The 22,092-nt window shown below is 46.6% G+C and overlaps 1 protein-coding gene across 2 annotated transcripts in view; it reads left to right on the top strand.

The window, feature by feature from the left end:
- Nucleotides 1–22,092, top strand: part of LOC147691776 (zinc finger translocation-associated protein-like) — a 156,034-nt gene that overhangs the window by 119,718 nt on the left and 14,224 nt on the right. Inside the window, exon 5 of one of the 2 annotated variants that reach the window (XM_086938070.1) lies at nt 4,174–4,779. In XM_086938070.1, the coding sequence (XP_086794196.1) occupies nt 4,174–4,779 (606 nt within the window). The remainder of the gene's footprint in view (nt 1–4,173; nt 4,780–22,092) is intronic. The other variant, XM_086938071.1, reaches the window with a different exon arrangement.

Raw genomic sequence — 22,092 nt, 5'->3', positions numbered from 1 at the left:
ATTTTTTGCTAAGGTGATCTCCCCCTTCTACCTTAACCAAACCTTTAAACTGCCTGTGTTCTTTCTGCACCCAGATTCTGTTGCAGAGAGACCTCTTCACATGCTAGATGGAAAGAGGGCCCTTGTGTACTAAATCAATAGGACAAAAGCTTTTCACATCACACAGCAGCTGTTTTTCGCCTACACTAAACCACACAAGTAAGGCTATTTCTAAAGCAGGAGTGGTGCGCTGGCTAGTCAAGTGTATTCAAACCTGCAATGCAAAAGCCAAGTGTCCACTCTCTGTTCCACCCAGGCCCCATTCTACATGCAGAAAAGTCACTTCTATGACTTTTCTGGGAAAAATCCCATTAGTTAACATATGTAAGGCAGCTACCTGGTCCACACCACGCACGTTCACTAAACACAGCTGTGTGGATGTCCTAACCACCAACAGACCCAAGTGGGCTGGGCTGTACTATGTACACGTTTTCAATGTTCTGCAACATCCTATGTCTAGCCACTGCTTCCTTTATGGGGCAACTGCTTTACAGTCTTGCAGAGCATGTGTATTTACAGCTAAACACGCCACGAACGTAAAATATTACTTACCCTGGAAGCATCTGTTCATGGCTTGCAGTGCTATAGATTCACAAGCGCCTATCCACCTTCCTCCCCAGAAGCCTTTGGCTGTTGCAAAAAAATATATATATCTATATATCTATATATCCTCTACTTTCCTTACTTTTCATACACACTTTGTCGTGGTCATCTTCTATCACTTTAATGCGCAATACCATTCATAGGAAGAGTCACGATACCTCATAACTCAAAAGACTTCTTTGAAGAAAAACAAGTTGTACGCCTCCAAGCCCAACGCTAGATGGCAGGAGTATGTTGAGCATGTGAATCTACAGCACTACAGGCCACAATCAGATGCCTACAAGGTAAGTAACATTTTACTTTGAAATGATTAAATGGTCTATTTGAAGGAATTGATTTAAAATGAATTTATTTAAATTAAGCATAATTAAAATATAAATATTTAGAGCAATTCAAAAGAGGCATTTTTACATCGTTAATAGATTCGATTATTTAAAAATGTATATCGATGTATTATATATATAGATGTATTTTATATATATATATATATATATATATATATATATATATATATATATATTATAATACATATATATGCTAAAGATAATACCAGCAAACATGCAAAGAAAAATTCCACTGATGTAACTTAACCCAATACAGAGATACTCCTGATGTAAAGACCGTTCTTGAATCATTCCAGACAAAAACAATTGTGATTTAACAACTGACATTCCTTTATCACAAAAGTTGTAAGGTAGCATACTCTTTATGAGCATGTCATTTTAGTTTATTATTTATGGGTCACTATTATCTATATCGTTTACACCAAGCGCTTTACCAGTGTTTAAGGAGATGATATAATAAATGCAAGAAAAGCTAACTAAGGGCCAGATGAAGGTAATCCAAATTTACCGAATCTAAAATACTGAATTTTACGGATTTGGTATTTTAGAATCGGTGAATGCTATGTAGGAAAAAATTCGGTAAGTATTGCCGAATCTGTACGATTCGGTATTTACCGATTCGGTAATTCCCATTCATTCCTATGAAGGCCCATATCAATGAATGGGAATTACCGAATCGGTAAATACCAATTCGGTAAAAGGGGGAACACATTTAAGGGTGGCAGGGTGTCACTTTGACACCCTGTTGCACCCCTGAATAGTGCTTGGGTGCACATGTGGCACACATACATGCCCTAAGGGCATGTATGTCTGCCACATGGCACTGTTGTAAATTGCAAAGAATTGCTTTTTTGAGGGTTTTCGATATTTACCACCAACTTGTAGTTGGTGGTAAATAACAAATCCTGAAATGGGAAAAGCACTCATTTGAGTGCTCCCTACATTAAGGATTCGGTAATTTACAGATTCCTTAAATTACTGATTCGGTAAATTACCGAATCCTTAAATTAGGCCCCTACATCTCAGATGCCTAATACCAGTCGGTAACGGCCGATATTTGGTAATTTCGGCCATTAACGACTGGTATTGGGTTACCTACATCTGGCCCTAAGAGTAGTAATTAAAGAAAGATAAAAAATAACTACCACAATAATTAACCATGAAGAAAATGGTAGCATCTATGACTTTACCAGTATTTAAGGAGATGATATAATAAATTCAAGAAAAGCTAACTAAGAGTAGTAATTAAAGAAAGAGAAAAAATAGGTACCAAAAAAATTAACCATGAGGAAAAGTTGGTAGCATATATGAGTGTGCCTAGCCCTGTGGCCTCATAGGATCCACATCTACTGCTTCATTCTTGCCGTATGCTAGAAATAAATGAACGTTTTCCGTTTCTGGCGTAATGCCTCGTGATTGCAGGATTCTTAATACTGTCCAGGGTCTTGACATATTCTGGGTTCTTAATGATTATTGTGTTTGCTGTATTTATTGAGACCAACAGTTCCTTCCTCTTCTGTAATAATGGTGATATATGAAAGAAACCCTCTCCTGAAAGTTTTGGATGAAGGGAACTTGACATGTTTGTGGCATCTTGTTGGCCTGTTGCTGCTTTGCCAATCTCCAAAAACGGCTCTGATTAACTTTACCCATAAATTATGGATCAGCAAAGATTTGGTCTAATTACATTGAAGTGACATTACATTATAGAGGGAGACAGAGAGCGATGCGGCTCATGTTACATTCTCTGCGACTACACATTCCCACTCGTCGGTGGAGATGATCTTCGATTTATTCACAGAGGCCGTTCCCTGCCCTCAAACCAGGATAGAAGGCTAGAGTCTGCCCACCTGCCCTTTAGAGCGACAGTAAAGCAGAGTCTACAGGCTGTGAAGCAGATTCAATAGAAAGTTTAGTCCTCACTATTGCACTGCCCATAAATACTAGGGGTGGGCGGAACTCACGGAGTTACAAGAAAACTCTGCATGATTTCAGAGTTCTGTGAACAGGCGGAATTAAACAAGTTGCACTGCTCGTGCTGATGCTGGGAGCTCGTTCCGCAGTGAAAAATCAGCGCCATGTAGTGCACCCGAGGGCACTACTTTTCGAGTTAATTCTGCTGCCACTCAAGTAGATTTTCTACTCAAGCGGCAGCTTTCTGACGGCAAACGGTTGCTACCACCTGCATTGGATGAAATCTCTCCAGGTGACCTCCTAGCTACTGAGAATCGCACTAGGGCACGCAAATACTGGCTCACTAACATACCGCTGATGAGCCGCGCACAAGAAATAAACGTTGCCATGCGGAATTTGGCCTGAACGAGACTTAAACGAGTAACGCAAAGTGGCCAAAAGTCTGCCAACTCACCAGTGGAGCAGAATTTATCACCCATCCCTAATAAATACCACAATCTCACCTGTCCCTTTGCCAGTTGGGTGTGCCATTTTAGAGTACCTACAAACCTGCACCAGGATGCATTATGTGAACGTGGGTACCTGCTGCAAGAAGGGGTTACCATAGGCTTCAGGTGAGAAACTCCTGAGGAACCTCTGGACCCATTCTGTTGTAGATGTAGCCGCATTTATCCGTTTCCAGTGTGAGGTGAATAAAGAAGTAAAAAAAAGGATATACCATACTGAAACAGGCTGGCACCCCAACATGTAAATGAGAGCCTTGAATAACAGATCCAGAGATCACCTTAATTAATGTGAATAACCAGGTTCAAGAATCCTGAATTCTTAAGTGAGGATATATAGCCTATTGTTTTTCATTGTTAATATATGGTTTGTGTTAATAATATCCGCTTTCTGACCGTTCAATATCTTGAGATGAAAGCACTAGCTCTTACAGTCGATGCAGTTCCTGCATGCTCTCTGTTTTTGCCTTTGCTCGCAGGTACTATTGTGGTCTATTCTCAGGTGTGTGTTGTAAACATTCGAGACCTTTTGAACAGTTCAGTGGAGCCGCTTTTGATCATATGAGACACTCTGTAATTTTGGAGAAACTGCATAATTTTATTAGCGTCAAACATGGTTGGTTCTTAATTTGTAAGACATGAAAAAAAAAAAACTTTGCTGCTAGTAACTATCAAAAAAACAGATATTGGGAATGTTTTTAACCTGAATGTATAAGTAAAAGTAATGCAATTTGTCTGGGTATTGACATTTTTCTTCCATTTTCTGGCAGAGGGGGAGCAAACACCAACTCCTAAGGAATTTGCTGTTCATGGAAGCATAGTCACTCCTGCCAAGCCACCTTCTCCGGAAGCCTTGGTGTGTAGCAGCTCCAATAGCCAACCGTCCTCCATCATTGTGGACAACACAAGTGGTAAAGACAGCGTTAAAGCAGCCTCTTGGAACTTCTGTTTCAGCAAGACGAGGGGACGGGGCAGTGGCCGTGGACGCGGCCGGGGCCGTGGCCGGGGCCGGGGCAGAGGCAGAGGCCGTGGCCGTGGCCGAGGCGTGAGCAGAGACCGAAGCCTGGGACGGGACCAGGGCAACTATTACCAGGACCAATGGCGGCTGGAGTACATGATGGATTACAGCAGCGGAAAGAATGGGCTGGTGTGCATGGTGTGTGGGTGTTCAATACCGACATTAAAGCTCAGCACCATCAAAATGCATATTCAGCAGATGCACCCAGACACCACTTACCTGAGCGACCAGGAGAAGGCAGTCATCATGGAAGATTGGGCCCATAGGATAGCGGAGGATAATTCCAGCAGCAGCATGGCGAATGCGGACACGGTTCCAGCAACTAAGAACGACAACGAAATGTGTGTGGAGATTTCTGGTAATGCGTTTGGTTTTACTTTAGCTTGCTGTTTGGAAGTGCAGGCTCAATCCGTCTAAGTCTAACTTGTGTGAAAGAAATAGATCTTAATATCCACACTTTACAAAAAAAGGTACCGCTAGTAACATTACTATTCAAGGGTCTACATTTAAGGTACATACATTCAGAAGACAAAACTTTGTAAACTGTTTTACAAAATCTATGGGAAGGAATATGTTACTGCACACCCTGACCTCGATGTGTACTTATGATATGATAGGATAAATTCTTGTAAAATCTGCAAATGCCCTGAGGCGTCTTCAGGCTGCAAGTATTCTGGAAGGTCTTAAGTTAGAAAACCCTTACTAATTTACAATCAGTCAAGTTTTTTTAAAGCCTTTTTAAAGAGAAACTGTGAGAATTCGGCATATTTAAAAAACATTTTTTTTTTAAAGCAGCGGGGGACATGCAGGATGTTGCTTAACAATGCAAAAGAGTTTGGAGATTGGGAGAATCATGGTCATTAAAATGGTATCTGGTAACTGGTAAGCTATTGTCATCATGCACACAGTTTATACTCGAATGGCACAACCTTACACTGTCAACAAAGACCCTCAGTGCCATTTTAGTTTCCTTTTATCAGAGGATTGCTACTTCCCTTATTTTGCAAAGGGAAGAATGGAGGTGCTAAATAAGACTATCGAAATAAGGGTTTTGAGCCCATCTTCATCGTTTTATGATTAGCTTTTGGTGTAAAAATGAATGTTTAATCAAATATAATCATATTTCCATTTGACCGCTAAGTCACTGCAACTTATGCAAGACGTACTGAGTCAGCCTTCCGCATGGTAGAACAAGTCTAGGGATTAATCTAAACCAGGATCAGTTGTTTTTCGTAATATACTTTTGTGCAAGAGGCTGCTGTATGATTTTAATTACCCTTAAAAGCATGAAGCCTATCAGTTACTATGGGGACGCTATGGAGGAATGTCAAGATCACCTGCAAAACAGAAATGCAGCGATCAAATATTGTTTGCAAATCAACAGGAAAGTGATGAGATTAATAATGATTGTAATTTGTAATTCAGCTTGCCCTCCGAGAACTGTCATAGGCCAAAAAAGTCTTGTCCAGATTACATTTTTCAAGAAAACAATGTAGTTTGTTCTGAGATGTTGTCCGACAAAAGCCCATTATTGCCTAGCAAAATGAGAGAAATGGGGATTGGCGAGTTTCCCCAGATCGGGTTGAAAAATACCCACTCTGAACAAAGGGCAGAGCTAGAAAAAGTCTTTTTTATTAGTAGAACTAGTTTTGAGGAGGATGTCTTACAGAACAAAAAGTAGGAAAGTGTGGGCATCCATGTTCACCTGGCCAGCCTGCAGGTGAACCACACAGTAAACCCATGGATTCACGTGTTGCTGTGAAAATTGCACGCACAGTATACACTCGCCCACTTGCCACCACCTCGCCACTTACACATGTTCCACACAGGGGTGACTGGTACCCTTTGAAAGTGATGGGGCGAGCGAAGTGCCCCCCCAGTTTGCTAAAAAAACAAAATTACCCCCTTCCTCCAAAACCCCAAAGTAAATCACGACTCCCTCCAAAAGTAAAAAAAACAAAAAACAAACACTAGAATAGCATTTGAAATAAATAGTACTTACCACTGCGGCACGTCCTCCGCCGTTCTTGGTGTTCCAATTCTGAATCTGCAGTCAAGTTCCCCTAACCAGTCCGGAAGCTGCTCTCATGAGCTTAACCAGCATGAGAGATGCTCCTGGGTTCGAGGGAGCGGGCTGGTGGACGCTCCTTCAGGCCTTGTAGATCTGTGCTTTGTCTCTACCCAGCTGTCTAAGACAGCTGAGTGGAGAGCTTCAAAGTGCACATGTCACTTTGGCTGCCCCAAGACAGCCGGCCAAAGTGACATGCTCACTTTGAAGCATCCAGCCAGACAATGCTCCTGCCTTGTCAGCAGAGGGCACGCCCCTTATGTCTCTGGTCCAGGGGGTTGCTGGCTGCTACTATGCGCACGTCGGAAGAATAAAATGGCAATAAAATCTTTTCATTGTCATTTTATTTTTCCTACACGTCTGCTAGCAGGCAGGGGTCGACACTCCTCTGCCCTCATGCAGAGACAGTCACTGGTTCCATGTGTGACAGTAGACAAGAGCCTGGGGTGAGCTTTACAATGTTGATTTGGCATGCGATATCTTTACAGGGGTAGAGGTAAAAATGCCTGCGCCCATGGACTAGAATAGAGCTGGCACCTCCTGATGGCAGTCACCTGATAGCCAGGAATGAGAGGGATTTAGCCACCCTCACTCAGAGTAAGGGTGCACTCTTGAGGTCACCCAGTCAGATCCTAGCGCTACTGCTGGACCATAAAGCAAATTGTGTAATACCTTTTTTTTTATTTTTTATTTTTAATTTATTTATCGTGAAATAGCACATTACAAAGTTCAAATAGCCATTCGCCTACATCCCTTCTCGGGCCGGCAGTGGGCCGTCTCATCATATCCATGACACATAGGTATAACACATGGAAAACAAAGAGTTCAATTTCAAGTCGAAACAGCAGTCCGGCCGAAGCAGGACTCCTTCTGTAGGCCCATACCATTGATGTTGCGATGTGCACTGTATGTATAAGGACGAATCAGTACATTTTTAACATTTTCTCCCAACCTGATCCCCACCCCATGTACCCCACCTCCCCTCAACTGGTCCCCAGGCTGTGCTCTTCGTGTGAATTAGCGTGCGTCCCGTTGGTGTGTTGTGGCTTGTGCTGCATGCTACTCTCTATTGTTCCAGGGGATCACGCCCATGTTCTCACACTTCTAGGGATGTGGCAACTCCTACTGCCCAATGTCGGTCTGTTGTGCAAGGGACAGCCCTGTCTGATTCACCCAGGCTCCAAGTGCGAGTCACCCCCCTGTTCCTCCCCCTCCCCCTCTACTAGGTCGTCCTCGTCTATCCTGGAAGTTAGGTAGGTCTGGTACAACCCCCAGAAGTTCTTGGGTCGACTTCGGGGCGGAAGGAGCTCACTGTATGACTCCGCTTGAGTGTTACAGTACGTCATGTCGCTGGCCCATCGTTTCAGTGTAGGTAGTGGGCCCCTCATCCAGCATAATGCGACTACTCGTTTTGCGAGGAGCATGCCCATGCTTACCAGCTTTCTCACTGAGGCGGGTACCATCCTCGTGTAGCCCAGTAAAGCGAGGGCTGGGTCCAATACCAAGTCCAACTCCACGATAGTGCTCATTTCAGCAAATACGCTGGTCCAGAACCTCTGAACTCCCGGGCACATCCAGGCCAAGTGTATGAAGTCCGCAACCTGGGCGTGACATCTCTCACAGCGTGGGGTGTCACGGAGTCCATACCTGTGCAGCCGCTCCGGCGTATGGTACACCCGTTGTAAAAATTTAAAGTGGACCAAGCGGTGCCTCCCGTTCAGTGAAATTCGCCTGGAGGCCGCACAGCAATATGCCCACATACTGTCGTCAATGTGGGTGTCGGTCTGCCAGGCTAAGCGCGCCCTCGTGTAGAGCAATGCCGTGTGTTCATGTCCTATCTTATAAAGCTTAGAAATCAGCTTCTTCGGTGTCTCAGTGTCTATGACGTATACTAATTCTGGGACGTCAAGTCAAGTCAAGTCAAGTCAATAAATTTATATAGCGCGCTACATACCCAGAGGGTCTCAAGGCGCTTGGGGAAGGGTGGTGAATTACTTGTCAAATATCCACGTTTTAAGTTGCTTTCTGAATGCTAGGTGGTTCTGAGTAAGGCGAAGATGAGTGGGAAGTGAGTTCCAGGTTTTAGCTGCCAGGTAGGAGAAGGATCTACCTCCCATGGTGGTTTTGTTGATGCGAGGTACGGTGGCGAGGGCTTGGTTGGAGGATCGTAGCTGGCGGGAGGGGGTGTAGAAGGACAGTCGTGTGTTGAGGCATTCGGGTCCGATTTCGTAGAGTGCTTTGTGTGCGTGGGTTAGGAGCCGGAAAGTAATCCTCTTATTGACGGGGAGCCAGTGGAGGTTTTTCAGGTGGCCAGAGATGTGTTCTTTGCGCGGTATGTCTAATATGAGCCTGGCTGAAGCGTTCTGGATGCGTTGGAGTTTTTTCTGGATTTTTGCGGTGGTACCGGCATAGAGCGTGTTTCCGTAGTCCAGTCGGCTCGTGACCAGAGCGTGAGTGACTGTTTTTCTAGTATCGGTGGGGATCCAGCGAAATGTTTTTTTGAGCATGCGAAGAATGTTGAAGCAAGATGAAGAAACGGCGTTGACTTGTCTGTTCATCGAGAGTGAGGAATCCAGGATGATGCCCAGGTTGCGTGCGTGGTCCGTCGGGATAGGTGCTTTTCCAAGGGCCTCTGGCCACCAGGAGTCATCCCAGGCGGAGGGGGAGGTGCCTAGGATGAGGACTTCTGTTTTGTCGGAGTTCAGTTTCAGACGGCTGTGCTTCATCCATTCGGCTACTTCTTTCATTCCTTCATGCAGGTTGGTTTTGGCCGTGTTCGGGTCTTTGGTGAGTGATAGGATCAGTTGAGTGTCGTCGGCGTAGGAGATGATGTTGAGGTTTTGTTGGCGTGCGATGGCCGCGAGGGGGCTCATGTATACGTTGAAGAGGGTGGGGCTGAGTGAGGACCCTTAGGGTACGCCGCAGATGACTTCAGAGGCCTCTGACTTGAATGGTGGGAGGCGGACTCTCTGGGTTCTTCCGGTGAGGAACGAGGTGATCCATTCCAGTGCTTTTCCTTGGATTCCTACGTTTCTGAGGCGCTGTAGAAGGGTGCTATGACAGACCGTGTCGAAGGCTGCGGAGAGGTCGAGGAGGATGAGGGCGACTGTGTCTCCATTGTCCAGTAGAGTTCGAATGTCGTCTGTTGCTGCGATGAGGGCGGTTTCAGTGCTGTGCTTGGCTCGGAAGCCGGATTGTGAGGGGTCGAGGGATTTGTTGGTTTCGAGGAATGCGGCGAGCTGGTTGTTGATCGCTTTCTCGATGACTTTGGCCGGGAATGGAAGGAGTGAGATAGGGCGGTAGTTTTTGAGTTCGGTGGGGTCAGCTGCGGGTTTCTTCAGGAGGGCGCTGAGTTCGGCATGTTTCCAGCTTTCCGGGAAAGTTGCGGATTTGAGGGAGCAGTTGATGACATCTCTCGGAGGTGCGGTGCTATAATGGAGTCTGCTTTGTTAAAGATGTGGTGAGGGCAAGGGTCAGTGGGGTATCCTGAGTGGATAGAGTTCATCAGACGGATGGTGTCCTCAGTGGAGATTGGCTTCCAGTCATTGAGGATGTTCAGGGGGGGTGGGCGTCCTGTAGGGGGTTGGGTGGGTTGGTCTCCGGGTTGGTCGGTCCTTAGGGCCACAGATGGTCGCTGGGAGCGGGGTGGGGTCTGCGAACAGCCTTTCCAGGATCACATGCGGGATGTCCTGATTGCCATGAATCCAAGTGTGGAGGTGGGAGGCTTGCGCTATCCTGTAATAGCGCTCCAGGTCTGGTGCAGCCAGTCCCCCTTGCTCGTATGGCAACTGAAGCACCTTCCATTGCACTCTAGGTTGTTTTCCAGCCCATGCCAGTCTCACTAGAAGTTTGTTTATGGTTGTGAAGAAAGCTTTCGAGAGGACAATCGGGAGATTATTGAAAAGAAACAGAAACCTTTGGAGAATAACCATTTTCATCATAGCAATTCTTCCCATCAGAGACAGCGGGAGCTTAATCCAGAGCTCAACGTCATCAGCAAGTTTGCTATAGGCAACCCCGTAGTTTTCCCTCAGCATAATGTCAGGATCCGTGTGGAGCATTATGCCCAAATACCTTATCGGTTCTGTGGACCACTGGAGCGGGTATTCCATCTCGAAAGGTTCGGTGATTGGGGTCAGTGGAAAAGCCACTGACTTTGACCAGTTAACTTTCAGTCCCGAGAGTGCTCCAAACCTCACAACTTCCCTCAAGACCGATGAGAGATTATTGACCGGGTCTCTGACGTATAGCAGGGTGTCATCCGCATACGTGGATATACCGATCTTGTAGGTGGGGTAGTTGATGGCTTCATAAGAGTGGTATTCCCGAATCGCACTTGCCAGCGGCTCCGCCACCAGTGCGTAGAGTAGCGGGGAGAGGGGGCACCCCTGCCTCATGCCTCTGCTGATGGAGATCGGCTCCGAGACTGCATCCCCCAGTCTAACTCTCGCTGTGGGCTTATAGTAAAGCGCGCCCAGGAGTTGGAGGAATAGTTCTCCCAGTCCTAGCTTCTTCAGTACTTTGCGCATGAAAGGCCACTCTACGGAATCAAAGGCCTTCTCCATGTCTAGGAAGACCGCAACAGCCTTGGTGTCATGTTTGGTGTGCTGCATGGCTCCCATGACCGTGCGGATGTTGTAAGTGAGGTTCCTAGCCGGGATAAACCCTGCTTGCTCCGGGGCCACCAACTCAGGCGCCACGAGTGCCAGCCTGGTCGCCAGGACCTTCGCATAAAGCTTAGCGTCTACATTTAGAAGTGACAATGGGCGGTACGATCCTGGAAGGTCATGGGGCTTGCCTGGTTTCAATATTGTGACAATGAGTGCCTCTCTCATAGAGGGCGGCATAACGCCGTGCTCACATATTTCGTCAAAGAGGGTGGAGAGGTAAGGTATCAGCTTGTCTTTGTACGCCTTGTAAAAGGCCACAGTTAATCCATCAATCCCGGGCGCGCTTTCCGATCTCATGCCGTCTAGCGCGTCTGATATCTCCTCACGGAGTATAGGGGCCATCAGGAATTCCCTCTGCCAGTTCTCGAGGAATGGCATCTTGATATAGCTTAGGTAGTTGTCAATTTGGTCCTCCACCCCTGAAATCTTGTTGGTGTATAATTCCTCGTAGAATCTCTTAAATTCCGCTAGTATGTCTTCCTCCGTTGTTAGCATCGCCCCCCTGAAGTTTGCATTTCTGTGATTACCTGTCTTCGCCTGGAGCCCTTCATTATCCTGGCTAGTAGCGAACCTGGGCGGTCTCCCTCTCCATACGTGCGCGCTGTCGCATATTTTCCTAGATGTCTGACCTCCCTGTCTGCCTCCTCATGGAACTCTTTCAGTAGGTCCTGCAAGGTCCCGTCCCCTGGCGGGGTTGGGTCTATCAGCTGGTGTCGTTCAAAGTCTGCTATCTGCCCCTCCAGATACTTCAGTCTGTTTCTAATGGCTTTCAGGACACTAGAATGTTTCGCCATGACCATCCCCCTGACGTAGACCTTAAATGTCTCCCATATCGTCCCGAAGCTGCCCACTGTGCCTAAATTAGTAGCGAAGAAGGTATCTATGTCCTCCCCCAGGTCGGCCCTAAACGACTCATCCAACAAGGAATATGGTGGGAAACGCCACGTGAACGGGGGTATTCTCTGCTTGGGGGTGTTCAGTACCAACAATACAGGGGAGTGGTCCGATAATGTACGGGGAAGCACCCTGCAGCCCCTCACCGTGGAGAGTAGTGTGAGTGTGGACAGCCAGTAGTCTATCCTGGTGTGGATGTTGTGGTACGCAGAGTAGTGTGTGTATCCCCCCCTAGCGCTGTGCCTTTCCCTCCAAACATCCGCCAGTCCCAGTCTCAGCATTTCTGCTTGCATTTGTTGCGCGGCTGCCGCCGGGCGCCGGGGGGGGGGCCCGCCGACCTATCTAGCTCTGGGCTAAAAGTGAAGTTGAAGTCTTCCCCCCCCAAAGCATTCTATCTGTGGGCCACTCAGCACAATGTCCCGCAACTGCCGCGTAGAAGTCAGGGGAGTCGTAATTAGGGCCATAGACGTTCATGACTAGAAGGTTGTGCCCCTTGCCTGTGCATTTGCTCAATACAAATCTTCCTTCCGGATCTGCCTTCAACAGTGTAAGGGATAATTTGGAGTTCGGGTTGACCCATGTGAGAACACCCCTTGCGTGTGTGGTGAAGCCTGCGTAAGTGGAGTTTCCCTGAAGCCCCCTATGCGTGAGCATCTTGCTGGTGTTGGGCAAGTGAGTTTCTTGCAGCAGCGCCAGGTCTATGTGGTGTCTCTGAAGATAGTGTAGCACCTTGCGGAGTTTGCGATAGTCATTTAGTCCCCTCACGTTCCAAGTAATAGCCTTAAAGGTCTCTGTATCACTCAGTAAATCTTTGTGTGTTGCATCAGCCATTGGCAGTGAAACAATACCTCATTTGCATTGCAGTTACAAGTACCACCACCCTCCGTAAGCAGCATCTGCCAATCACCCCTGCGGAATGTAACATTTCAGAGCACATTTTGGACCCCCCCCTCCCCGAACATCCCTGAACCCAGAACCCCCAACTCTCCCCACCTCCCACAGTCAACCAACCCCAACCTGGTGTGACCGAATCCCCTGCGTCCCTCCCCCCCACCCATCGTCAATCCCATTCAACACTTCCCCAAACAGGCTCAATACGAGCCGTAACCGCTGTAAGCGCTAGGGCAGAGGTAGCCTACTCAGTCCTTTTGTCGTCCACCGTCCTTTCGGGACTCCCGTGCAATGTCTATAAGCTGCCCCTTCGCCAGCGCCCCCATATGCGAGTGCAGCAGTAAGTTGTAAGCACAGTATACTACCAACATGTTTGGGCCTACCCCCCCTCCCCCCCGACCCCAACCTCTCTGTTCTTTTCTTGTGCCGGGCCCCCGCAAGACCTCCCCTGCTTAGGATAACTACAGTAGAGACAGCGCAGCCCCACCTTGGAACCATTTCAAACCGTGCAGATCTCACCCACAGTATCGCATACAGTAGTCCGGCAGCTGCAGTGATTTGCTCCGTGTGGGCGCTTCCCAGTCAGCCAAGCGGGGGGTGTCTTGAGCGTAGAAGCAGCTGAGCCTCCGGTGTGTGTCACTGCACTCCCCTTCTCATCAGTCCTGATCCTCAAGGTCCTCTTCGCCAGTACGCTCCGCTGCACGCGCCGTCGGGCTCCCCCGGTTCTCCTTGATCCACAGCTTCAACGATTTTTGCAGTTCTTTGGGATCTGTGAAAAGTGCGAATGTCCTTGTCTGTTGATGCGCAGCCTTGCCGGGTATAACATGGCGTAGTCCAATCCCAGGTCTCTAAGTTGTTGTTTGTACGGGACGAATCGCCGCCTCTCCTCCTGCACTTTGGAGGTGAAATCAGGGTATAGTTATATGTCCATTCCCTCATACTGTAGCTTCCCCTTCTCTCGAGCAGCACGGAGGGCAGCGTCCCTGTCCCTGTAATTTAGCAGTTTCGCTATGATCGGCCTAGGGTTTGCGCCCGGGGGAGGCCTTGGTCCCAGGGTGCGATGGGCGCGTTCCACTATAAACATTGGGGAAAAGGTGTCGTCCCCCAATAAAGTCTTTAGGAGTTTCTCAACGAAGAGTTCCATTTTACCCGTTTGGGTCGACTCCGCCACTCCCGTGACGCGGATGTTGGATCGCCTGGAACGCGCCTCCAAGTCCTCCGACTTCTCCTGTATTACCTGTAGCAGCCTCCCAAATTGTTTGCGGTCGGCGTCCCATTCTGTTTGCGCCTCCTCCGCCTCTGTCAATCTGCGCTCCGCCATATCCAGCCGCTCCGCATGCTTGTCCACTCTTTCCATCATCCGGTCCATCCGATACGCCAGCGCGTCAATCTTGGTGCCAATGGCCGACATACCCTCCTGCAGGCCTTTCTCCATTGTAGTGAGCATCCCTTTTATTTACGCACACAGTGAGGCACCCGGGTCACCAGTAGCTCCCGGAGACTGGGCAGCCGGTTGTTCTGGCTCCTTCTGTCTACGTTGGTCGAACGTGAGTTTCGTCTGCGTTCTGTCCCCCTTGCCCATCGTTTCGTTTGCTGGGGAGGCCGGGGACCTCAAATCTAAGAGTATGATAGGCTTCCAATGCTCAGCGTGCTTCCCCTCTCTGTTCGCAGGCCGTTACAGGGGGTCCGTTGACCAGTCTGCACAGTTCGTATGTCCTGGCGGGCTCGGCCAGGCCTGCAGGCCTAGATGTCCGTCCGCCAATATTTCATTCTCCAGTCTCACCAGCACTACCCAGGGCCTCTTCGGTGCGCCGCTCTTGTGGTGGGGGTCCTCAGTTCTCAATCAGCCTTTCTCTCCCCAATCCTTGCTTCGCGTCCCCGAAGTACCAGGGGGGCCTATTAGTTAGAGGGCAGTGGTGCGTGTACCTTTACGGGGTTTCGCCGGTGCCACGTGGGCTCCACTGGCTCCGTCGTTGAGATGGCGCCTCTTTCACGTCCCCTCTGCTGTTCCTGACGCCCCCAAAGTCTTTTCTAGGCCCCCTCGGATGTGGTTCCAGCGTATGGGGGAACTGTGAGGACCGCCTTCATCGGGACCCGTTCAGCTCCGGGTCGTCCGCGTTGCTCGGCCGCACGTCGGGTGACGCAACTCGGCTCCGTGGTTCAGGAAAGGCCGGGGATCCTGGCCTGGTCCGGCGCTCTCCGAGCGGACGTGCAAAAGGAGGTTTCCCGTGCCCGCTCCTCGCCCAAATTACAGCCGGAGGTCTGTCAGGGGTAGGGGAGTCAGCCCCAGCCGGTATCGTTCGGTGTTCGCCGCTAATAAAGGATTTTTGCCGGATATTTGTTGGCGCTAGCTCGGAGCTTCGCTCTTACGCGTCCGCCATAGACGCCGGCTAGCTCCGCCCCCAAATTGTGTAATACCTCTAATGTATTCAAAGATTGTGAAGTTCTCTGGAGTTAAAATATAGGGAAAGATCGAGGAAATTGACAGAGCAGGGAGTCCGATCACTTCCAAGCCACTCACTGGACCTTCTTCCAAACAAGAACAGGTTGGTTAATGTTACATTGTCGGTAAATGCCACTAGTGTGGCATCCTAGTGGTCATGGACTGTCCCTTTCTGCAGACCTTCACTGTTCCCAGCGGTCTGTGTAGTCTGGTGGCACACAGGGTGAGGTTCGTTTTTGGAGTATAGACGATGCATAGGCAGGTGAGCACTGAGAATGTGTAATCCATATTGGTGTAATGAAGGAGGATGGACCCTTCTGGTGTCCGAGGTGACAAGATGTGGTTCTATGAGTGGCAGGATCGCAGATGGTTAGTTACTCTTTAGAATTGGTAGGCAACTGAATGTGCAGTAAGGGCTCGTTTTGTGGAGTCAGGGTAAGGAAGGCCGAAGGTACAAAAGATTAATGTGACCTTTATTCTGACCACATGCTGCGAATGTGAAGTACTTGGGCAAGCGACAGATGCAGAGCCAGGAAGGGGGAAGGTAATATCTAAATTAAATTAGATATTTCATTATGTAATATCGATACATTTCCTAGTTTGTAATGACGTGAAGGATCTCTCCTTTAATACAATGTAGTTCTGGCATCCTTTCAGCCTTTCCATCTACTTCTTAAACACAGCTTTTAAATACCCATTGCCTTCTTAACAGATATACATGTCAAACTCTTGTTCTAATCTGGAACAATATTCCCTTCTGGTGTGGCTCAAATGTCTAAATTTACAGCTAGACCACTCCGATGTGGCTGATTAGGACACTACTCCTCACACTTTTGCTCCGCGTGCCATTACCCCGCACTTTTTACACCGCAAAATCTTTTACAATGTAAAATCTTTTACAATGCAGGGCTTTACAATGCAATCCATTACAACGCATTCCCCATTACAAAGCAATTTACTATTCTAACTCCACTCGGGCGTTACCTTGGGGAATGCGTTGTAATAGTTTGCGGTATAAAGCCCAGCGTTGTAAAAGATTTTGCAGTGCAAAAAAAGCAGGGTAATGGCATGCGGAGTAACGCATGCGGGGTAAAGGATGTTTCCAGATGTGGCCACCACAGCATAGACAATCCATGCACATCCGTGCATATTATCCATTCACATATCTGCATGCTCTTGTGGGAATGTCCTACATCAAACAGTCTTCTTCTCCCATTTATTTATTTATTTATTTATAAAGTTTTAAATAGCGCAAACAAGATCCTGAGGGATATCAGAGCGCTTTTGACTGCAACATGTTCTTCGCATGATCAACATCGTTTCTTTGGTCAATTTGTCATGTCTTTTTTTGCATACTAGTGTAGCACGCCCAAAGTGTCGCAGATTGTAGTCCGGATATTGTCATACATTTCCTTATGTGTTTGGGCTTCCTTTTCACAATTCACTATATGTCTAGATTTGCTTCTGGCGCTCTTTCTTGAAATGCCCCTTGTACCCATTAATTGTGCTATTTCTATCCCCTGTTGAAAAAGTTGTAGAATTTGCATAGTCAATCAATCAGGGGAATTGTAAGCTCGTTTCCCGTCTGTTATTACGACACTAGTCCCACTAGTCTCTTTCCTGTCATCGGACTGCATTCTCGTACAATTAATCCCCATTTTTCTGTACTTTGTATTAGCTACATTGGAACACTAATACCCTCAAATCGGTGTTTCTGAATTACTTGGATGCAATACTTACCTCCAGTTACTACGAATTGTACTCTTCAAAATGTGGCATAACATACAGATTTTGTTCCTTTCATTACTAAAATCTACACGTCTTAGAATTTAAGGGGCTTTCCCTGCATTATGCTTGAGGAGTTTTGACCTGTCGAAGTGTAGTTAATGTTCTTTCCCTGCATTATACTTGAGCAGTTTTGACCTATCGACTGTAGTTAATGGGCTTTCCCTGCATTATACTTCAGCTGTTTTGACCTGTCGAAGTGTAGTTAATGGGCTTTCCCTGCATTATACTTGAGCAGTTTTGACCTATCGACTGTAGTTAATGGGCTTTCCCTGCATTATACTTCAGCTGTTTTGACCTGTCGAATTGTAGTTAATGGGCTTTCCCTGCATTTTTTCTTGAGCAGTTTTGACCTGTTAAAGTGTAGTTAATGTTCTTTCACAGCATTATACTTGAGCAGTTTTGACCTGTCGACTGTAGTTGTTCTTTCCCTGCATTATACTTGAGCAGTTTTGACCTATCGACTGTAGTTAATGTTCTTTCCTTGCATTATACTTCAGCTGTTTTGACCTGTCGAATTGTAGTTAATGGGCTTTCCCTGCATTTTTTCTTGAGCAGTTTTGACCTGTCGACTGTAGTTAATGTTCTTTCCCTGCATTATACTTGAGCAGTTTTGTACTATCGACTGTAGTTAATGTTCTTTCCCTGCATTATAATTCAGCTGTTTTGACCTGCCGAATTGTAGTTAATGGGCTTTCCCTGCATTATACTTCAGCTGTTTTGGCCTGCCGAATTGTAGTTAATGGGCTTTCCCTGCATTATACTTCAGCTGTTTTGACCTGCCGAATTGTAGTTAATGGGCTTTCCCTGCATTATACTTCAGCTGTTTTGACCTGCCGAATTGTAGTTAATGGGCTTTCCCTGCATTATACTTCAGCTGTTTTGACCTGCCGAATTGTAGTTAATGTTCTTTCCCTGCATTATAATTCAGCTGTTTTGACCTGCCGAATTGTAGTTAATGGGCTTTCACTGCATTATACTTCAGCTGTTTTGACCTGCCGAATTGTAGTTAATGGGCTTTCCCTGCATTATACTTCAGCTGTTTTGACCTGCCGAATTGTAGTTAATGGGCTTTCCCTGCATTATACTTCAGCTGTTTTGACCTGCCGAATTGTAGTTAATGTTCTTTCCCTGCATTATAATTCAGCTGTTTTGACCTGCCGAATTGTAGTTAATGGGCTTTCCCTGCATTATACTTCAGCTGTTTTGACCTGCCGAATTGTAGTTAATGGGCTTTCCCTGCATTATACTTCAGCTGTTTTGACCTGCCGAATTGTAGTTAATGGGCTTTCCCTGCATTATACTTCAGCTGTTTTGACCTGCCGAATTGTAGTTAATGGGCTTTCCCTGCATTATAATTCAGCTGTTTTGACCTGCCGAATTGTAGTTAATGGGCTTTCACTGCATTATACTTCAACTGTTTTGACCTGTCGAAGTGTAGTTAATATACTTCAGCTGTTTTGACCTGTCGAAGTGTAGATAATGGGCTTTCCCTGCATTACACGTCAGCAGTTGTGACCTGTCGAAGTGTACCTGGTGATCGTTGTGGGGTGAATGGAGGTTATTGCACCAGGTTCTCACATCATCTTTTTTTTTCTTGAATACTGAACATGTTCAGAATTGATATGTGGCATCAATGAAGAGAACCACCACTATTAGTCTGTCACTTTGGTGCTGTACTTTAGTGCATGGATACCATTCATTCATTCCTAAAACTGTGAAAACAATATTGATTTTATTGTAAAAAAATCTGCTCCATTTGTTTCAGCGCATAAACGGACACATCAAACTGAGCTTGCAGTCTCTCCAACTGCTGCAAATATTTAAATTTGCGTAAGCTGTCAGTACCCAGACAATATAAAGATACTCTGTATGGACTACCTTTCCACCCATCAGTGTGATACAGACTTACTGTGGAAACCTTCTAGTCCCAAAGGGTCTGATATACAAAGCCCTTTACGATTGCAAACCCTGAGATTAACACAAATGTTTGGGGTAACAACCTCAAAAGGGCTTTTCTTTATGTAAAGAAGCCCCTTCATGAGTCGGAAAATCCTTTGTGATTGGTAAAAGGACTTTTGAAAACCTCTTCCAATTCGCAGATAGGAGAGGGCGTGCAAGGGGCATCTCCCTCCTTTTTCCGATTCGGAAAAGAAGGTGTGAGTTTACAACTATTATGATTACAAACCGTTGATGATTTACCGGCCCCCAAGTTGTGGTGGTAACTGCTTCAGAAAGGGGAAGCTCCTCTTAGGACTCTTTCCCCTTTGGGAATCATGTTGGCAGCCTCAAGGTGGAGCAGGCTTTGTACAAGGGGACAACATCTTGCTCCCCATGAAGTTCCCTAACAATAATTGTTTTTAAAGCTGCATTAGTTCCAATTAAAAACCATGAGCTGCTTTTCTTTTGTTTAAAAAAAAAAAAAACACATTTTGGAATGCAGTCATAGGGATGGTGGTCTGCTGTGCCTAGCAGGCCACCATTCTTGTTATTGGAGCCAATAACAGAGTTAGCAAATTGTACTCTGTTAATGAATATTGAGTAGGCAGGTCATTTTTTGAACCCCTGTGATACGGTATTTTGTCAGCTGACCTATTAGCACACAGGTCAGTTAATAAAATTGTATATATTTCTCAAAAGCTAGTTGGGCGTATTGCGACCATGTTTTGTGACGGCTAAAAAGGTAAATTAGGCCAAAAGTTCCTACCACGTTCCCTCTGCACATACATAGAGGTCTTTCATGCAGTAGAAACAGTTCTGGTAATGGTTAAATCTTCTGCATATTCCACAAATGCCATAGGTATAATAAACACCCGTTGCTTCATAGGTGATGGCCATGTCATTCCTGCATACAGAACCATGCAGTAAAACTTGCTCCATAAATGTAACTCCTGGCTGACAGCACAACGGTCAAGCAAATGCTGCCACTCTGTTGTGCCTATTAACCGGTCCGGTCCTCGGATGCTTGATTCCGTTCTGGGAAGGACATGGCTTTTGTAGTTCGGACTGGACTGTTCCCATGGGGCACAGGGTCAGAGCTGATTTGCATATCGCCATTACGGGAGGCACGTTTTGCTCAGGGCACAGTGTCTCACTGGGACCAAGCTGTGGCTGAAATTCCCTATCTAAAATGTTTACATTGCGAGAGATAGATCTTGTTTGCTGGGGTGGGTGCAGCAAAAAGACTTAGTTATACAATAAGATCATAATCACCCTGATCACGTTTTAGGAGCATACTTCCAGAAAAACATGTTCGAATGATGTTTGAGAAGAAAAGTTTGCTGGGTTTTTTAAGAATAAGTTGGGGTTGCTAAAGGGGTTTGCTCACAAGATCATTTTGAAAAGAGTGATTTCCAAAGTGCAGAAACCCTGTTGTGTGCCCTTGGTGATGAGAGAGTATTTGCAAAAGGAATTCCAGACATTGTACGAGGAGGATATTATCGAGGGAATGAAGTCATCTGAGTGGTTGGCCTTGTGGTTTTGCCACAAAATGTTAATGGGGATTAAGGTTGTGTGTGGACCTTTTTTGGAACACAATAGGGCAATTTGGGTGGACAGACATTCTATGCCGAACATTGGTCATATGCTGATGACAATCAAGAGCACTTAGTTTTTCTTCACTTTAGATTTGTTGTTGGCATATCATCAAATCTCTTTTCAGTCTGACTCCAGACCTCTCACATCATTCCTTACTGCAAAAGGAGCTTTTCAATTCAAGCACATGCCCTGTGGATTGGCATCAGCTTCAATTGTTTTCCAAAGGGCAGTGCATCAACTTTTCAAGGGAGTGAGGAATGTGACTTATATCCAGGATGATATTTTGTTGTTCGTTGAAAATAAAGAAACACATAATAGAGGCCTGGACACTGTGTAAGATATTTTGCAAATAATTGGATTGACTATCCGGTTGAACAAACGTAAAATTGGTCTGAAAGGCGTTGATTATCTTGGGCATTGGCTGGATGAAAGTTAAAGTTAGTTTGGGAATTTGGGGATTCCCCTTCGCCCCAATGCAAGGGGGTCAACTGCGATTGTTTGCGGGTTAGCAGAATATTATGTTTGAGGCATATGGGCTGCAGATCACACACTAGTGCATAGATCGCCATCTGGTGGTGGGCCCGGATGATTACACTTTGTTGTTGTCTTGGAAGAGTCTTTGTTTGGTGGATGACTCCTCCTGTAGAGCGTATGGGCATCAACTCCATCTTCAATTTGTTTTTTTCCACCATCGGGCTCGGATGTGTTTATCATTCGGTCCCGTTACAGATCTTCTTTCGACTTCCAGTCCTCCATCATACCATCGATATTGTCTTCAATCGTGATTTCCTGATTACTCCGTCGAAGAAAGGTTTGCGCTTCTCGATTCCAGCGCTCGTCGGGCCGTCTGGTCCAATTTCGCCATTGGGCCTTTGGCTCATGGAAAGAACAGCCTTCAAGAAGTGTCCTCAGTGTGGACACAAATTTCCCCACACTGATCTACATGAGGTGTGCAATCTATGCATGTCCTCAGAGCACGAGAGTCGAAATTGCCAGGCCTGCGCTTCGTTCCGGTCCAAGAAAACTATCAGAGACCGTCGAGCTCGCAGAGTCATGGCGCAGTCCTCTTCATCGACACCAGATCTCATCATAGACGAGGCTCCAATCGATCTAGAGTCCGAAGAACAACAGCAGGACGGTGTAGTTTCTGAAGCAGAGGATTCAGTTTCCGGAGCCGAAGTACAATCAGAAGATGACGATCTTCTTCCAGCTGATCAACAGGTCGTGAGTACAATCGTCGACTCTGTTCACACCCCCATAACGGGCAGGCTTCGGTTCCACCTCCACCTTCGGGTCCAGATGCACACCGACCAAAAACTTCCGACGCCCCGCCCTCCGTCTCGGCAACGAAGAATCCTAAAAAGCCTCTAGGCGACTCGGGCT

Source organism: Lissotriton vulgaris, chromosome 9, assembly GCF_964263255.1.
Source record: "Lissotriton vulgaris chromosome 9, aLisVul1.2, whole genome shotgun sequence".
Taxonomy (NCBI): domain Eukaryota; kingdom Metazoa; phylum Chordata; class Amphibia; order Caudata; family Salamandridae; genus Lissotriton; species Lissotriton vulgaris.
The sequence above is the reverse complement of the archived record's forward strand: the minus strand, read 5'-3'. Positions and strand labels throughout refer to the sequence as shown.